Source organism: Mustela erminea, chromosome 3 (assembly GCF_009829155.1).
Source record: "Mustela erminea isolate mMusErm1 chromosome 3, mMusErm1.Pri, whole genome shotgun sequence".
NCBI lineage: Eukaryota > Metazoa > Chordata > Mammalia > Carnivora > Mustelidae > Mustela > Mustela erminea.
This window is the reverse complement of record NC_045616.1, coordinates 85494528-85509445: the sequence shown is the minus strand read 5'-3', so window position 1 is coordinate 85509445 and position 14918 is coordinate 85494528. Positions and strand designations below refer to the sequence as shown.

The 14918-nt window shown below is 48.3% G+C and overlaps 1 protein-coding gene and 1 long non-coding RNA gene across 3 annotated transcripts; one reads left to right on the top strand and one right to left on the bottom strand.

Annotated features, from left to right (window-relative positions):
* On the bottom strand, window positions 1-11550 carry GNPDA1 (glucosamine-6-phosphate deaminase 1). The gene is made up of 7 exons (XM_032336333.1): window positions 11445-11550; window positions 10423-10552; window positions 7174-7275; window positions 5598-5780; window positions 4175-4359; window positions 2357-2531; window positions 1-1418 (listed from the first exon to the last, which is right to left on the bottom strand). Exons 2-7 carry the CDS (start codon window positions 10544-10546, stop codon window positions 1318-1320), a joined length of 870 nt encoding a protein of 289 aa, XP_032192224.1. The 5' UTR covers window positions 10547-10552; window positions 11445-11550; the 3' UTR covers window positions 1-1317.
* Window positions 9835-14486, top strand: LOC116586417. 2 transcript variants are annotated; one of them, XR_004284031.1, is made up of 3 exons: window positions 9835-10317; window positions 10813-10913; window positions 12884-14486. It is a non-coding gene; the product is annotated as an uncharacterized LOC116586417 (long non-coding RNA). The 2 variants fall into 2 exon arrangements; XR_004284030.1 differs by lacking the exon at window positions 9835-10317 and having other exon boundaries at window positions 10546-10913; window positions 12884-12988; window positions 13193-14486.
* Window positions 14487-14918: the final 432 nt, after the last annotated feature.

Sequence of the window (14918 nt, the reverse complement as noted above, 5' to 3'; positions counted from 1 at the left end):
TTTGAAAATACTGGATTTAATAGAAAACATCACATTGTAAACAAGTCCACTGATCCATTAGCCTAAGACAGAATGACAGCACAATTATATAAAAGCTCAAGACCAAACACTGGTACCAAACACAGCACTTGAAGAGAGACCTGAGCTGGTCTCTGAAAGATCTTTCCAGAGGAAGCAGCAGCTTCAAACAGGCACAGAAACAGGGAGGGGAAGGCAGCATCCACTCCACGAAGGCTTGAGAGTCAAAAGGCAGAGCAGTAAACTCATGTTGTGAACAAGGGGTGAAGGATAAAGGGGCAAAAGGGCTGTATTTCCCGATGTTCTGGGAACAACAGAGCATGCCATAGGAACCTGAGCAGGTTGGAAGGGCAGGGTATTTTAAGTGGGGAAAGGCTATTATTAGGCAACTTTAGAAGCATTTGGTATGCTGTCTTGGCACTCACCACTCAGGGCAGCAGGAGAACATGTCACTCGTGTTGTGACTAAACTTTGGCCTAACTGAGCTATTGCCCTGGCCCCTATCTCCTTAGCTGAACACACTGACCCTGTGGCAGAATCTGTTGCCCCAGTGAGACCTTGGAACAAAAACATGGGGCTCTGGGGGAAGAGGATTTCCACCTTCCTCCAGGTGCCAGAGGGTCCCGGAGGGAGGGGAGTTTGATGTGGTTAAGCCCCTTGAGGCTCTGAGTTTATCAGCAAAAGCCTTCTTTTTGGCCCTAGCCACCCAGGTCCTCCTCCCCCAAGGAGTCCTCCAAGTTCATGGAAAGGCCAACTGTGAGAGCAGGAAAAAAAACAAACAAACAAACAACAACTATGGAAAGAAAGTAAGGAATCATTTTCTTTTCATGGCACTTATAACTGAACAGAAGGTTGAGAGTTTGTTCCTTATCTGGAACAGTGATTCTCAAATGAGAGGCTGGCCTACTACCCAAAGGGCTTTCAAAGGCTCTACTACCCCTAGTTGAGAATCTGTACGTAATGGTAGAAATTCCTGACGGGAGTGTGGCTGTACAGGACAACAGTGCCAAAGGCAGAACAAAAGCTAAAAAACCGTAATCTCTGTAGGGCAGACATCAAAATTATGGAGTACATTTTTCTAAGACTTTTTTTCTAATTAAAGTAAGTTAACAGAACAAGTCCTTCTCCCTGTAGCAACACTCATGACTGGGCTCTGTGCTACATAGCCAAGAACAATAAGTGTACCCATTGATCTGGAGTAACCATACTGGATTAAAGAAATACAATTCTGTCCTCCTAAAGGCCATTTCCAGAATTGCTCTGTACTAAAGAGGTACTCAATGCTAGGATGAACACAGGCTAATCACCATATGGTTTCTCGGAAGACTGGTTTTTCTCTGTTTCTTTCTCTTTGATACTGTACAAGGGGTCCACCAACTTGTTATGAACAAGCATTAAACCTGTGAAAAATTAAAAACAAAAGTAGTAAATGCAGGTAGAGGCAGAGTTCCATGATTATGAACAGTAATCTCAGAGCTCTCAAATTTTGTCCTAGTACTAAAAATCATCTTTTCTCTATGGCTCCAAATGATAAAGCTACTAAGAGTAGGAAAAGAATTTATTATTCCCAATGAATGCTAGAATCCACAGCCTTCTGTAAATTCATTCTTTAGAGGTGTTGGCTACTGAAAGGTTAATTTTTTCACCAAATTCCTAATTTGCCTGCTTCGTTAATGACGGTTTTCCCCTAAGTTGGCTTAAAGCAGTGTGTCCTTTTTCTTTTATTTATCTACTTTTAAGTATTTTTAAGATTTTAAGATTTTATTTATTTAGCAGTGAGAGCACAAGCAGGGGGAGTAGCAGAGGGAAAGGGAGAAGCAGGCTCTCCACCAAGCAGGGAGCCTGACTTAGGGCTCGAGCCCAGCACCCTGGGATCATGACCTGAGCCAAAGGCAGACACTTAACTGACTGAGCCACCCAGGTGCCCCGCAGTGTGTCCTTTTTTAAAATAGAAGAGAAAGAGATCCTCATGAGAGTTCAGTGCCCTACTTAGAGGGAAAAGGCCTGTATGAGACCTTGAAAGATTTAAAAAAAAAAACAAAACAAAACCCAGAGCTTCAGTAACCCTGCCAAGAGATCACCACATAGCCCATGGACTACTTTTCATTTCATTGTCTTTTTGCCTCCTTAGAATGAACAGGCCTCCAGAAATAGACCTTTGCAGTCATGGATGGAAGAGCAATGACTCTGTATTCTGGGACCATTAAGGTTCGGTTTTTTATTAAAATCAGACTTGTCTCTGAAAATGGCCAGAGCAAGAAAATGAGGTCCACTTCTCACGCCCGGCATACCCCAAATTGGCTGCCCACTGCCATACCTACCTTTTGCCTCCCCTCACCTTTGAAATACTTGACCGTTTTCACTTTCAGCTCCAGGGTGGCGTCCTCGTCACACACAAACACCGTGCGGGGATGCTGCTGGAAGGCGGATACGGTCCACATGTGGCTCACTCCCTCCTCGATGGCCTTGTATAGGGCAAAGGCCTTGTGAGCACCTGTGATGAGGATCATCACCTGGGGGTCAGAAAACAAGCCTGTGACAGAAGAGAATGAGCACTGGGACCCAGAGTCCAGAAACCTGAGTTTTGGTCCCGTCACCACAACTGGCTGTAAGCACTGTTGTTTTTAACAGACCATTCTATGTTGTTAGCCTGCAGCACACTGTGCTCACTGCTGTCCGCCTTCCCACAGATCCCCGGAGGCTGGGAGCATCATAATCCCCACGTTCTAAGATGAGGAGATGCACTCCAGGGGCTTAAGTCAGTTCTGATCTGGAGTCAACGCTCTAGGCCACCCTGTGGTGGTGTCTCCTGGTACCTTTGATGACGGCTACGAACGTGTATGCCAGACAAAGGCCCACGCCACTTATCCCAGCAGTTGGGACACTGAGTCCCAAGGGGTCCTAGGCTGGGTGAGTTTTCCCAAGTGCAGTCTGAACAATAGGGGTTCCAACCTGCACCATCTGCTGGGGGCTACAGAAGTGACAGTAATGGTTATATGTGTAGCCCCTGACATTTGATCCCACAAAGGCTACCCCTTAATCTGGTCACTTTCAGTGTCAAGTATTTGACTGATAAGAGTTGGGGTGATGTTTTATGTTAAAATAAATTGAGACTCCCTCAACAGTTAAAATATCAGGAACATAAGTGCTAGAAAGTGATTGTAAAGGAACTCTGCTCTCTCAGTCTCTCCTCTCACTGTAATTCGATTATACCATGGAGTTGTGAATGGGATTTACTGTTTCTCTCCTAAAAGATGAGACACCAGAGGCATAGAGAGAATGCAGCTCTTTTAGTTCAGGATCCCAGAAGTCCTGATTTCCAGACCCAGGTCCTTTCCCCAGATCCCAATATCCTCCCATGACAGGGAGAGCCCTCACACCCTAGTGTATCTAAGCTGTAAGGCCAAACACAGCAGAGTGACCGCCAGAGATACTGGGTCAAGGTCACCCAAGAGAAAGCTGGTAATGTCATTCGTCTCACAAAAGTTCTCTTGAAATAGGGAGCTTTTTTTCATATATGGAGATGCTTGTTTACAGATCTGGGCAAAGAAACAAGCTACAATGTTAATAGCTGCTTCCCACTGAATATACCCCTGAAAGGAAGAGCAAATGCTTTTAAAATTCTAGTCAAAGACAATAAAGAAACTGGAACCACAGAAAACTTATACCCAACTTTCTAGGGAATAACACACTAAAGTGCATTTAGACACTTAGGTTTAAATCACAGTTCTCTGTATTTATGACTCCTCGAGCACAAGGCCATGACCAAAAATATCCTGGGGTAGCAGAGGGAACCCCCTTCAAACAGTGACCTCCACCACCTGCAGAGAACCAGCAGTCCCTCTCGTACCTGGGCAAAGGCAAATTCCTAATTAGACGTTGAGTAGTGCTGGGCTCCTCTTTGCCTTGAGAAGCTCCAAAGGGGCGCATAAGCAGAGGCCAGGGAGCCCGCAGCCTCCCATGCAGCCAGTGTGGAAAGGGTTCTGCTGAGAATAGACTAACAGTTGCCTCCAAAGAGGAGGGAGAACCAGTGAGGATCAGCTGGGATTTTAGCCATATTTTTAGTAACAGTGTAGTCAGGTGGTACCTGTATAGTTGGCAACAAAAAGTCAAGTCCGACCCCCCAAGGAAGGCCTGGGCTTCCAGGTGCGCTTACCTCTCTAGCATCCATGAGAGTGCCCACACCCACTGTCAGGGCCATGGTGGGCACCTTGGTGAGATCACCATCAAAGAACCTAGCATTGGCCAGGATGGTGTCCATGGCTAGAGTCTTCACACGGGTTCTGGACACCAGACTGGAGCCCGGTTCATTGAAGGCAATGTGTCCATCAGGGCCAATGCCTGCCGGGAAGAAAAGGCCAGGGCAGCCCTGTCAGTCCTAGGGAGCCAAGAGTTCAAGAACAGACAATTTACCCTGCCCCACCTTGGGTATATAATACCCTTGAAATCCTAGCTCTTTTCTCACTCACCCTGGGCAGGTACATTTTAAGCATAAGGTCCTCTTCTTTCTCTACCTCCTGCCCGTTTCTGTTTGAGGTACACACACGTCCTGGTCACCCTGTGATACCCCTCAGAAAACTAAGTAAAAGGTACTCCAAATAGCTTCCACTTCCCTAGGTCACTGAAGGGTAACTTCTCTCTCCTGCCAGTAGTCAGGGGCCTGCTGCTGGGATAGAGCAAATAATAAAACTGACTCGACAAGGAGTAGCAAAGTTTATAAAAGCTTAGAACATGAGTGCTCTTATCCTCTTCCTCCTACCTTGAATTAAAGAATTAAGTCTAGGGGCACCTGGGTGGCTCAGTGGGTTAAAGCCTCTGCCTTCGGCTCAGGTCATGATCCCAGGGTCCTGGGATCGAGCCCCGCATCGGGCTCTCTGCTTGGCAGGAAGCCTGCTTCCTCCTCTCTCCCTGCCTGCCTCTCTGCCTACTTGTGATCGATCTTTGTCTGTCAAATAAATAAATAAAATCTTTAAAAAAAAATAATAATTAAGTCTAGAGCTGTAAAAGGCAGCCATACTCCTGTGGGTGGCTCCAGAGGTGGCAAAAGATGGAAACCTAAGGGAGCACCCAGGGAAGGAACAAAGCACAAACTGACAAGGGGACACCTTGGGTGTCCTGCTTTCTTGCCACTGCTCCGGCTGACCTGGGGCAAGTCACAAAACTTCTCTGGGGTTCAATGGCTATCTACAGTGTGAGGGGTCTGAGTGAGGAATCTTCTCCAACTATAGGAGTCTGATTTTAACTGTTCAGGTGAGTCCCATGGACTGATGCATAGAAAACCTTAGGACTAGGGAATAGACTCTTGAGAGTCCCAATCCAAGCATCTCACTTTACCACCAAGGCACGGAAGTGCAGAAAGAGATGTCCAAGATCACATGGCCACTAAAGCACAGCCAAGGCAGGGAGAGAGGGCACCTATCTATGTCTTCCCTGCCTCCTCAGGGGAATAAATGATTTCCGCTCTTACTAGGGCAATGAGAAAGCTGGTGGGAGACAGGCCTGGGTCCTGTCCTGTCCTTCCATGTGTTCTCAGCACCCTGCACCTGCCCTGGACACGTGCCGCCAAGTGTCAATCTCACCTCCAACGAACAGCTCAATCCCCCCTGCAGCTCTGATCTTCTCTTCAAAGGTGTCACACTCAGCTTGCAGGTCAGGTGCATTCCCATCCAGAATGTGCGTGTTTTCTGGGTGGATGTCAATGTGCTTGAAGAAGTTGTTCCACATGAAGGAGTGGTAACTCTCCGGGTGGTCTCGAGGAAGGCCTATGGGACCATGGCGACACTTAGTCATGCCCCAGCTAAGCCAGAGCCACCCTCCCAAGGAGGATACCAGGATGCCCTCAGACCTCCCCAGACACTTTGAGAGGAATGCCCATCAGGGGCCCTGGGGCATCAGTCCGCAATCACCCATGACTGGCTGAGATCCCTGTGTCCACCCACCACCACCACCTGTGACGGCAGGACTGGACCACACTGACTATACACCGGGAGCCTAAGAAATCCCCTCATTTTCATCTCCTTTTCACAAGGGAGATGACAGGAGGCCAGGGCCACTCTGGGTTTCTGGAGGAGGCCTACAACCTGGGGTTAGAGCTTGGCCCATCTGGGAAAGCAAGTAAGTATACCCCTTGCCCTGTGCCTCCCATCCCACCGTTCACCCCCAGATACACCCCTTAGCCTGAACCCCAACTTGAGTACCAGCTGGTTGGAGACAGTTATCTCAGGGCTTCCCCAAAACGATTTTTAGCCAAGAAGAGAAAGTTTCAAGTGAGTGAGTGTTTCATTAAACATGAAGAATGTTTAATTATCAGCTGTAAAAAGGAAATTCTGACACACTACAAGGACAAACCTTGAGGACATTTCGTTGAGTGAAATGAGACAGTCACGAAAAGACAAATACTCTGTGATTCCACTTAAATGAAGTATCTGGAGCAGTGAAATTCACAGCAGCACTGAAATGGTGGTTTCTAGGGGCTGGGAGCATGGGCCATGGGCAGTTGGTGTCAAATCGGTATAAAGTTTCAGTTTTGTAAGATGAAGACTTCTGGACATTATTAAAAAAAATTATAGTTTTGAAAGAAAAAGTTCTGGAGATTGGTTACACAACACTGTGAATATACTTAACACTGCTGAACTCTACATATGAAACCGGCTGGATGGTAAATTTACCACAATTGAAAACAAAAATATTCCGAGTGAAGCCTTACAAAATGATGGCAGGTGGGAGGAGTGGGTAGGTGGAAGTGACAGAAGACCAAGGTATAGCTTTCAGCACTGGAAGGGACACTAGTCTCTGCTCCTCTCCCAGTGCCCGGCATAAAGGGGAGCAGGAGGTTGAACACTGGAGACAGCAACCAGACAGATACTGAGGGACGATCCCACCTGTAATCACTGGTTACAGAAAGAAATGGCATGGAGTTGGGGAGGAGGTCTAATATTCACAACGCTTGCTCTGTACAAGAGGCTTCCGTATCTGTCAGATCACAGAATGCTTATGACCTAAGGTCAGCCTTCAGAGCACTGTATAGCTGAGTACACCAAGGCCTGGAAGAGACAGCTTTCACTAACTGAACTTATCACCAAACATCACTGGTTTCTGGAGACCTCCCTATTCCTCTCCTGGAATCAGGGAAGACCTGGAAAGAGACAGACTCACCCACATACTCGTCCATGTTGAAGGTCTTCACATATCTGAAGGACAGGTCTCCATTCTTATAGTACTCAATGAGCTTCTTGTAGCAGCCAATTGGGGTACTCCCTGAGAGAGAGGCCACAGCCATGAACACCCTTCGGCTCCCAGCTCCCGATGACTCCCAGGAAAGAGGGCTACTCAACAGGGAGAACCTGGCAGATCTCAAGTCCTCCCCCGGTGCCCCAATCCTAACGGCCATCCCATCAGTGCTTCTGAAGGCCAGCTCCCCACTAGACTGGAAGCTCCAGGAGGCCAGGGCTATGTCTGTCTTGTCTGCTGCTGAATCCCAACACTCAGCACACTGCTGACTGGAATGACTGGAATTAGTAACCTGAGTAAACGTCACACTGACCTATTCCATGAGCACCTCGATGGGAGACAGTGGGTCACATGACAGGAACACAGAGGGCAAAGAGAGACAGCAGCCATTTGGAACGAGCTCACTGGCTAGGACTGGGACATGAAGCAGTATGTCAGCTGTGACCAGGTTAAGTCTGTGGGTTCAGGGAAGACTTCCCTGAGGAGCAGCATACTCCGGTGAGTTGAGTCTCAAAAAAGTCAAGGTCATAAAGCACACGAAAAAAGCAGGAGGACCTCTGTAGAATGAAGAACTAAATATGCATGAAGTCTGGACACTGGATTATTGGGGGGGGGGGACTATTAAAAGATAAATATGGACAATGAGGAAAAAAAGTTACTAGCATCTCTATATCAGATGATATTATGGAATGACTTTTTTAATAGGTGATAACTATTGTAGTTAGGTAAGAGAATGTCCATGTTCTGAAGAGACAGATGCCAAAAGATTTAGAGATCAAGTGTCAGGTTTAGGACTTATTTTCAACTGGCTCATAAAAAAAAATGTGTGTGTGTGTGTGTGTGTATGTAAATGTGACAAATATTAGCAATGGGCAAGCCCAGGAAAATGGCACTGTGCTATTCTTTTAGCTTTTGTGAATATTTAAAATTTTTTAAAGAAGATGGAGAGAAAAAAGCCGCACCCCAATCAGATCTCTCTTCTCAAAGCCTACTAATGACTTCTCATTTCACTGGGTAATAACTGGTCCTAACAAAGTCTCTGTAAGGTGGCCCTGGGTCACCACCCTCACCCGTCCTCATCCTGCTCCAGGCAATTCCACCTCAGCCCTCACAGCTGTTCCTTCAGGTCCCTGCATGACTCTCACCTCTTCTGGCTTTCACTCAGATGTCGCCTTCTCAGGGGGCCTTCCCTGCCACCCTATGTAACACTGCCGAGCCCCACCCCTGCCTCAACACTCCCTGTTCTCCCCACCCCCACCCCCGCCCCCGGCCCACCGTGCTCCCTGCTTCATTTTCTTCCTTTACTCATCGCCATCCAATATACTCTGTATTTTGTCAAGTAACTTGCTTATTAACTCTCCCTCCTACTATCATTTAAGCTTCAGGAAGGCGGGAGTTTGTCTTTTTTGTTTGTCGTATCCCCAGCACCTAGAAGAGCTTGGCATACGGTGGGCATTCATCCGTGGGTCAAAGTTCCCTCCCTGCCCCCATCACCAGTCTGCCCCTGTGCCAGGGCCTCAGCCACGCCTGAGCCACACAGCCTCCCTGGACTTCCCCTGAGCTTCGTCATATCCACCTTCCAGACTTCCAGCTTTCCCCTCCATTCTGTGAGCTCCCCATTATCTAGCCAATAAATTCCTCTCCTGCTTATGTCAGCCAGAGCTGCTTCTTTGCTTTCCACCCGGAGCCCCCGACTGGTGTTTCCCCTAACGGAAGCCATGTTCCAGGGAACCCAGATGGAAATGCTGTGCTGGTTCGAGGACGACAGTCAGGAAGGGGCCAGGTCTCTCAGAGGGCCCCGAAGGCCACACTGAGGAGCAGGGATCTGACTGTGCAGGTGACGGGGAATTGGGGATTTGGGAGGGATCTCAGCAGAAGCAGAGACTCTGACCCAGAGAAGCTCCACGGTTAGAAAACAGGATGTTAGTGCAGCCCTTCCTGGGCCTGAGATGTTAGTGGTTTTGCAAATACGTGCAGATACTGCTCCCACAAACCTCTAGTGCAGAGGCCCGCAAACTTCATCCCGCAGGCCACATTGGACAGCCTGCCTGTTTTTATACAGCCCATCAGGTAAGAATGGTTTTTACACTTCTTAAGTTTATAAAGAGTGTGACTTTGTGACATGCGAGAATTATATGAACTCAGACTTCAGTGCCCATCAGGTTTCATGGGTAGACAACCAGGCACATTGGTTTATGTGTTGTCTGCGGCTGCTTCTGAGCCACAAGGACAGTTACGTAGTTGTGACAGAGGCTGTATGGCCACAGAAGCATCAAATATTAACGATGTGACCATTCACAGAAAAATTTGGAAAAGTTCAAGAAAAACTTGGAAGGCCCCTGCTCTAGTGAATGGGACACTGGCATTCAGTGCCAAACTCTCCGAGTTTGGCAAATTCCCCCAAACTCGGAGAGAAAGAATCAGGACATATGCCTTGAGGAGCTGGGGTAAAAGAAATATCCTCCCATGAAGGCAACAAGCTGATTTTTTCATAAGAGACTGAGACTGGGGTGTTGAGTATCTGCCTTCAGCTCAGGTCATGATCCCAGGATCAGCCCCACATCAGGCTCCCTGCTCGGGGCAAAACCTGCTTCTCCCTCTCCCACTCCCCCTGCTTAGGTTCCCTCTCTCACTATCTCTCTCTGTGTCAAATAAATTAAAACTTTAGAAAAAAAAAAAAACACCTTTTCACATAGGTCCTATATCTAGTTAAATCTTACAGAAAATGCTTTGAGTGGATGATCTTCTCAATTCTCCCAAGGATGGTGCTCAGCGCACAGCACTCCAGACGCACAGAAGTTCATTCATTACATAAAATGTATGCCTGAAGGCATTAGGATTTAATTCTGTTAAGAACTCCTAGACTCCCAAGACAGCCTGTTGAGGACAGGGCTGACTTAGAATGGAGCCTAAAAATCTTGTTGCCTAACCAAGATCCCTTCTACTCCAGAACTCTTCAGGAGCAGGCAGCATCTAAACCAAACTATAAAGGAAGCCGTGTCCTCTTGTTTTGCATTTTCAGGAAGCAGGGCTGTTCACTCATTGCACCAGCACCTAAGAGCCCTCCCTGTAAGTCCTTTGGTTCCGTGAGCTGACGTACCCAGACCCCTAAAAGCCCTAATGCCCACTCACTCCCCGACAATCCACAGCACCCTCTCCATCCCCCAAACGCACCAGTGGGAAGTCCCAGGGTGAAATACTTGTCTGGCCCTGGGTTAAACTGGATGATGCGATTCCTTATGTATTTGGCTGCCCACTCGCTGGCCTGAGAATAATGGTCCAGGATGATGAGCTTCATCTTGTCCTGTAGGGGGCAGGTGACAACAGGAATCAGTGGTAAGGGAGAGGGAGATAGGGATGCAGGTGGCTGGGGAGAGGGGAGAAGCCCTTCTCACCCAGCAACAACCTCTCCCCTGGGTGTCTGAGCAAGGAAGAGGAAGAACCCAACTTTCCTTTAACAGAGGAATTAATAAACTGGGCCAAGTGCCTCCACCACCCACCAGGAGGCGCTGCTGTGAGACAGACCGGGGTTCTAATCTCAGTTCCTCCATTTACCAACCACAGGACCTTGGTCAAAGGACTCAAGTTCTCCTAGCCTGTTTCTTCGTACGTGAAAATAGGAACAAGAGGACCTAGCCGACAAATTTCACGATGGTGAATATTAAGTAAGGATGCATGTAAACCACACAATATTCAATATGTTGGCTACAGTAGTTCGACCCAGCCCTCTTTCCCCACTTCTCCAGCACTACACGCTGAATATTCTGTACCCACGGCCTCTTCCTCAGTAGAGAGGTCATGGGATCATACGGGGCCACTCTAGCAGGTGAGACCTATGGGGTCTGCCTGGAGAGGTGTATTCTCCTGCAGCCCTGGAGAGGGGTGCTCCGGCCGGCCGGCCTTGCTCCGTGGACCCTCAGTTTCCCCCAGTGCACACGGGGCCAATGTAATCGCCCCTCACTGCCATCAGTCAGAGTGGGAGGCGGAGGTGGCCGTCTGGGTCCCCCGAAGGATACAGGAGTATTTTCCCGACAACGATGGCGATCCCATCGCCCCTCCGGCGCTGTACCGGGAAAGGGGGTCCCGGCAGCTCGCTGGGCTCCCGGCTCCTGGGGACCGGAATCTGGGGCAGGGCCTCGACCCCCGCCCGCGCCCACCCGCTAGGAGGGTCCCCGCCAGCCCTGCTCCCCACTTACTCCGACACCTCCCGCCGCGGCTGCAGCAACTGTACCGACGGCCCCGCCCCGCGCGGGTCACGTGCCCCCGGGTCACGCGGAGCCGCTCTCCAGCGGAGAGGCTGACTGCGGGGGCCGTCCGCTGGGCCCTGGCCGCAGGCGGACTCTGCCCTGCGTGGGGTTAGCCATCGTCTCCTCTCCACTACAGGAGCGCGCAGGCCTGGGAGCAGCTGTAGGAGGCGAGGCTTGGAGACCGGTTTTGTGCAGCCCGGAGACTTGGGATCTCAGGTGGCCCCAGGGAATGAAGTGCCCCGGCCTGGGGGCTGGAGCCAGGTCCTTAGTGCTGGGTGGAGGGAGGGGGAAGGAGAAGCAAAATCGCTTACTTAGAGTCTCCAGGGTTGGGCCAGGCTCTGCCTTCAGTTTAACTTTTTTTAGATGTCATTTTTTTAACCTAAATATTACAACTTTTTTGCTTTAAAAATAATTGGATTTTTCTTCCTTTAATCTTAATCTTCACAGCAGCCTATATTAGAGAAAGAGGGAGGTCCCTGGTCTCCCCAGCTCCCCACCCAAGATAACATTGCTAAGAGTTTAGGCCACATTTCCACATTGTTTTTCCCTGAAGATACCTAACATTTTACAGAACTGGGAACACACCACACATAACGTCCCCAGGGAGCTAGGTGGCCTTATTCCACAGGTCCTGATGTTGGTCTCACCCCTCCCCGGGGACCTCCCTGTGGGGGGGGGGTGCAACTCCAGCCCAGCTTGATAGAGGGGGTGTTACTCTGGTGAGGCCCTCATGAGATGAGGGGATGGAGCTAATCCCTCCACAGTTCTAAGACTTATTCTTTGGCTTCAGGGTTGGTTTAGTCATCTAAAAAAAAAAAAAAAAAAAAAAAAACATGCAGCCAGAAACCTCATCCCAGCTTGGGCACTCTAGATGTTTCACAACCCCAATCTCCAAACGCAGCAGATAAGGGGGCCTGGTGTGCAGCCACTGCATTCAGATCGTTCCAGAAAGAGTGACTTCATGTGACTTTAATTGGGCCTGGGGCCCTCACTTGCCCTTCCTGGAGGGAACCAGTTCCAGGTCTCTCTTAACCCTGGCAGGTCCGGAGTCAGCTAGGGGACAAATCAGGAAGATCTGGTCTAGTCAAGCCCTGGTTCTTGAGTGAGTGACTCAAGCAAATGACTCAACTTCTCCAGCTCCGTATTTTCTCCTCTAGAACGCAAGAACTAAATGGGGATAAGTAATCCTGACCTCAGGTATCTGTTGTGAGTACTGGATGGAACAGTAGCATAGCTTGGCATTCATGGCCAGCCATGGTTACCCCGTATGTCCTTGTGGCCTCCTTACAACCTACTCTCTGCCCTAACCTCCTGCCTCGTCGTGGTCCTCCCACTGCATGCCTGGGTTTGAACTTACCTATGCCCATTCTTCCATCCTCTTATTTTAGAACTGAAATGGACTTATTCAAAGAATTGTGGATTCATCCTTACAGTGGAACACTCTCCAGTTGTTTTGTGGATGGATGTTTTCGTACTCTTTCGTTATCCTTGCTGTGAGTAAACACATTGCCCCAGAAAATCCTGCTTGGGCCCTGGGGTTCACGTGGGTTTTGTGAGGCTGGTCCTAGCCTCTGGCCTAATCAATTAGAGAGCTCCATGGCCCTGGCCGTGATTGATTCAGGGCTAGGCAGACGTGGAAGATACGAACCCAACAGCCACTCTCAGCCTCCCTTCTCCTTTGCTGCTTCCCACTGTAGCCTCTGGAACGTTAGCTACTCTCCCAGCTTCTCAGCCAGGAAGTGGCCAGGTAACCTAGTTCTGGCCAACGAAGTCAAAAGACCGCTCTGGGAAGATACTCTGCTTTCTGAGAAAAATGACATGCTTGCAAAACAAACTATCTGTGTTCCTTCCCTTTTCTTCCTGCCTCGAAGGCAGATGTGATACCTGGAGCTGGGAAAGCCATTTTATGACCATGAGGCAACTAGACTAAGAATAGAGTGGAGAATAGAAAGAACATAAGTCCTTGATATTTGACCAGTGCTGGGACTCCTGCTTCTGGACTTCTTCTAAATAAGTCATAAATATCCTATGGTTTAAATGTTAAGCCACTGTTAGTACTGAGTTTTCTGTAACTGAAGTTGAAAACATGACTCATCATTACAGTGGATGACTCAGGTCTTCCTCAGGGTTTGTGATGGTATTTTGGGAAGATACATTGTGGGGAGCTGTAAAATCCAGGAAAGCTTAGAGCTACCAGTGAGAAAAGTAGAACCAAGAGAAGAGACACAGAACCCTGATGACATCACTTGAACCACTTAGATCTAGCCATGTCTGAAGCCAAATATATCCCATTAAGTTTAATGACTGGGTGAATGAATTAGTGAAAACATAAATAATTTTTTTTTTTTTACCCTGAGGCTAGTTAGAGGAAATTCTGGAAGGATACTTGGTTACCTATATTGCTGCATAATAGATGATCCCAGAACTCAGTGGCTGAAAACAGTAAGTCCAATAAGAGCCAAAGAGAAATGTACTATGAAGCCATGAAAAGACTAGGAAGGAAACTCAAAGATGTGTCACAGAGAGAAATTGATCCGAATAGGCTATGTCTGCTATAATATTCCAACGATATAATATTCTGGAAAAGGCAAAACTAGAGAGTAGAAAGATCAGTAATTGGGGAGGAAGCTGTTAGGGAGGAGGAAGGCATGAATAAATGGAGTCCAGAGAAATTTTAGGGCAGTGAAACTGTTCTGTATGATGCTGTCAGGGTGAATACGTGTCTCTCTACCTGTACAAACCCAGGGAATGTACGAGAATGAATCCTGATGAAAATAGTGGGCTTTGGCTGATTACAACATGTCAGTATGGGTTCATCATACAAATAACAAGTGTTTAATATTTATAATAACACACATGCCCCCCTCTGGTAGGAGATGGTAACAATGCGGGAGGCTGTGCGTCTGTGGGGACAGGAGGCATTGAGGCATTCTCTGAACCTTCCTCTCAATTTTGCTGTGAACCTAAAACTGCTCTAAAAAAATCCTTTAGGGTGCCTGGGTGGCTCGGTCAGTTAAGCATCTGCCTTCAGCTCGGGTCCTGATCTCAGGGTCCTGGGATCTCAGGATCCTGCATGGGGCTCCTTGCTCAGTGGGGAGCCTGCTTCTCTCTTTGCCCCTCCTCCCATTCATTCTCTCAGTCTCTCTCTCACTGTCTCAAATAAATAAAATCTTAAAAAAATAAAAAATCCTTTGAAAACCATTTATTTTTTATGATCTCTCCTGGATTCTGTATGCTAGATATTCAACAGGGTACAGTAGAGATGGTGAATAGAGCCTTGAATATAAGACTCGAAGCCTGAAGCTGGAATCCTGAGGCTCGTTTACCCATGTCTGGTGGTTGATGCTGGCTGTGGGCGGAAACACTCGCCTAAGGGCCTCTCCTTGTGGCCTGGGCTTCCTCACAACATGGCGGCTGGGTTCC

Coding starts and splice junctions, on each gene's coding strand:
- GNPDA1 (XM_032336333.1), bottom strand. CDS start 10,546: ATGAAGCTCATCATCCTGGACCATTATTCTCAGGCCAGCGAGTGGGCA. Junction 5,781..7,173: donor CAACATGGACGAGTATGTGG/GTGAGTCTGTCT, acceptor ATGGTCCCATAG/GCCTTCCTCGAGACCACCCG. Junction 2,532..4,174: donor CTCTCATGGATGCTAGAGAG/GTAAGCGCACCT, acceptor TCTGACCCCCAG/GTGATGATCCTCATCACAGG.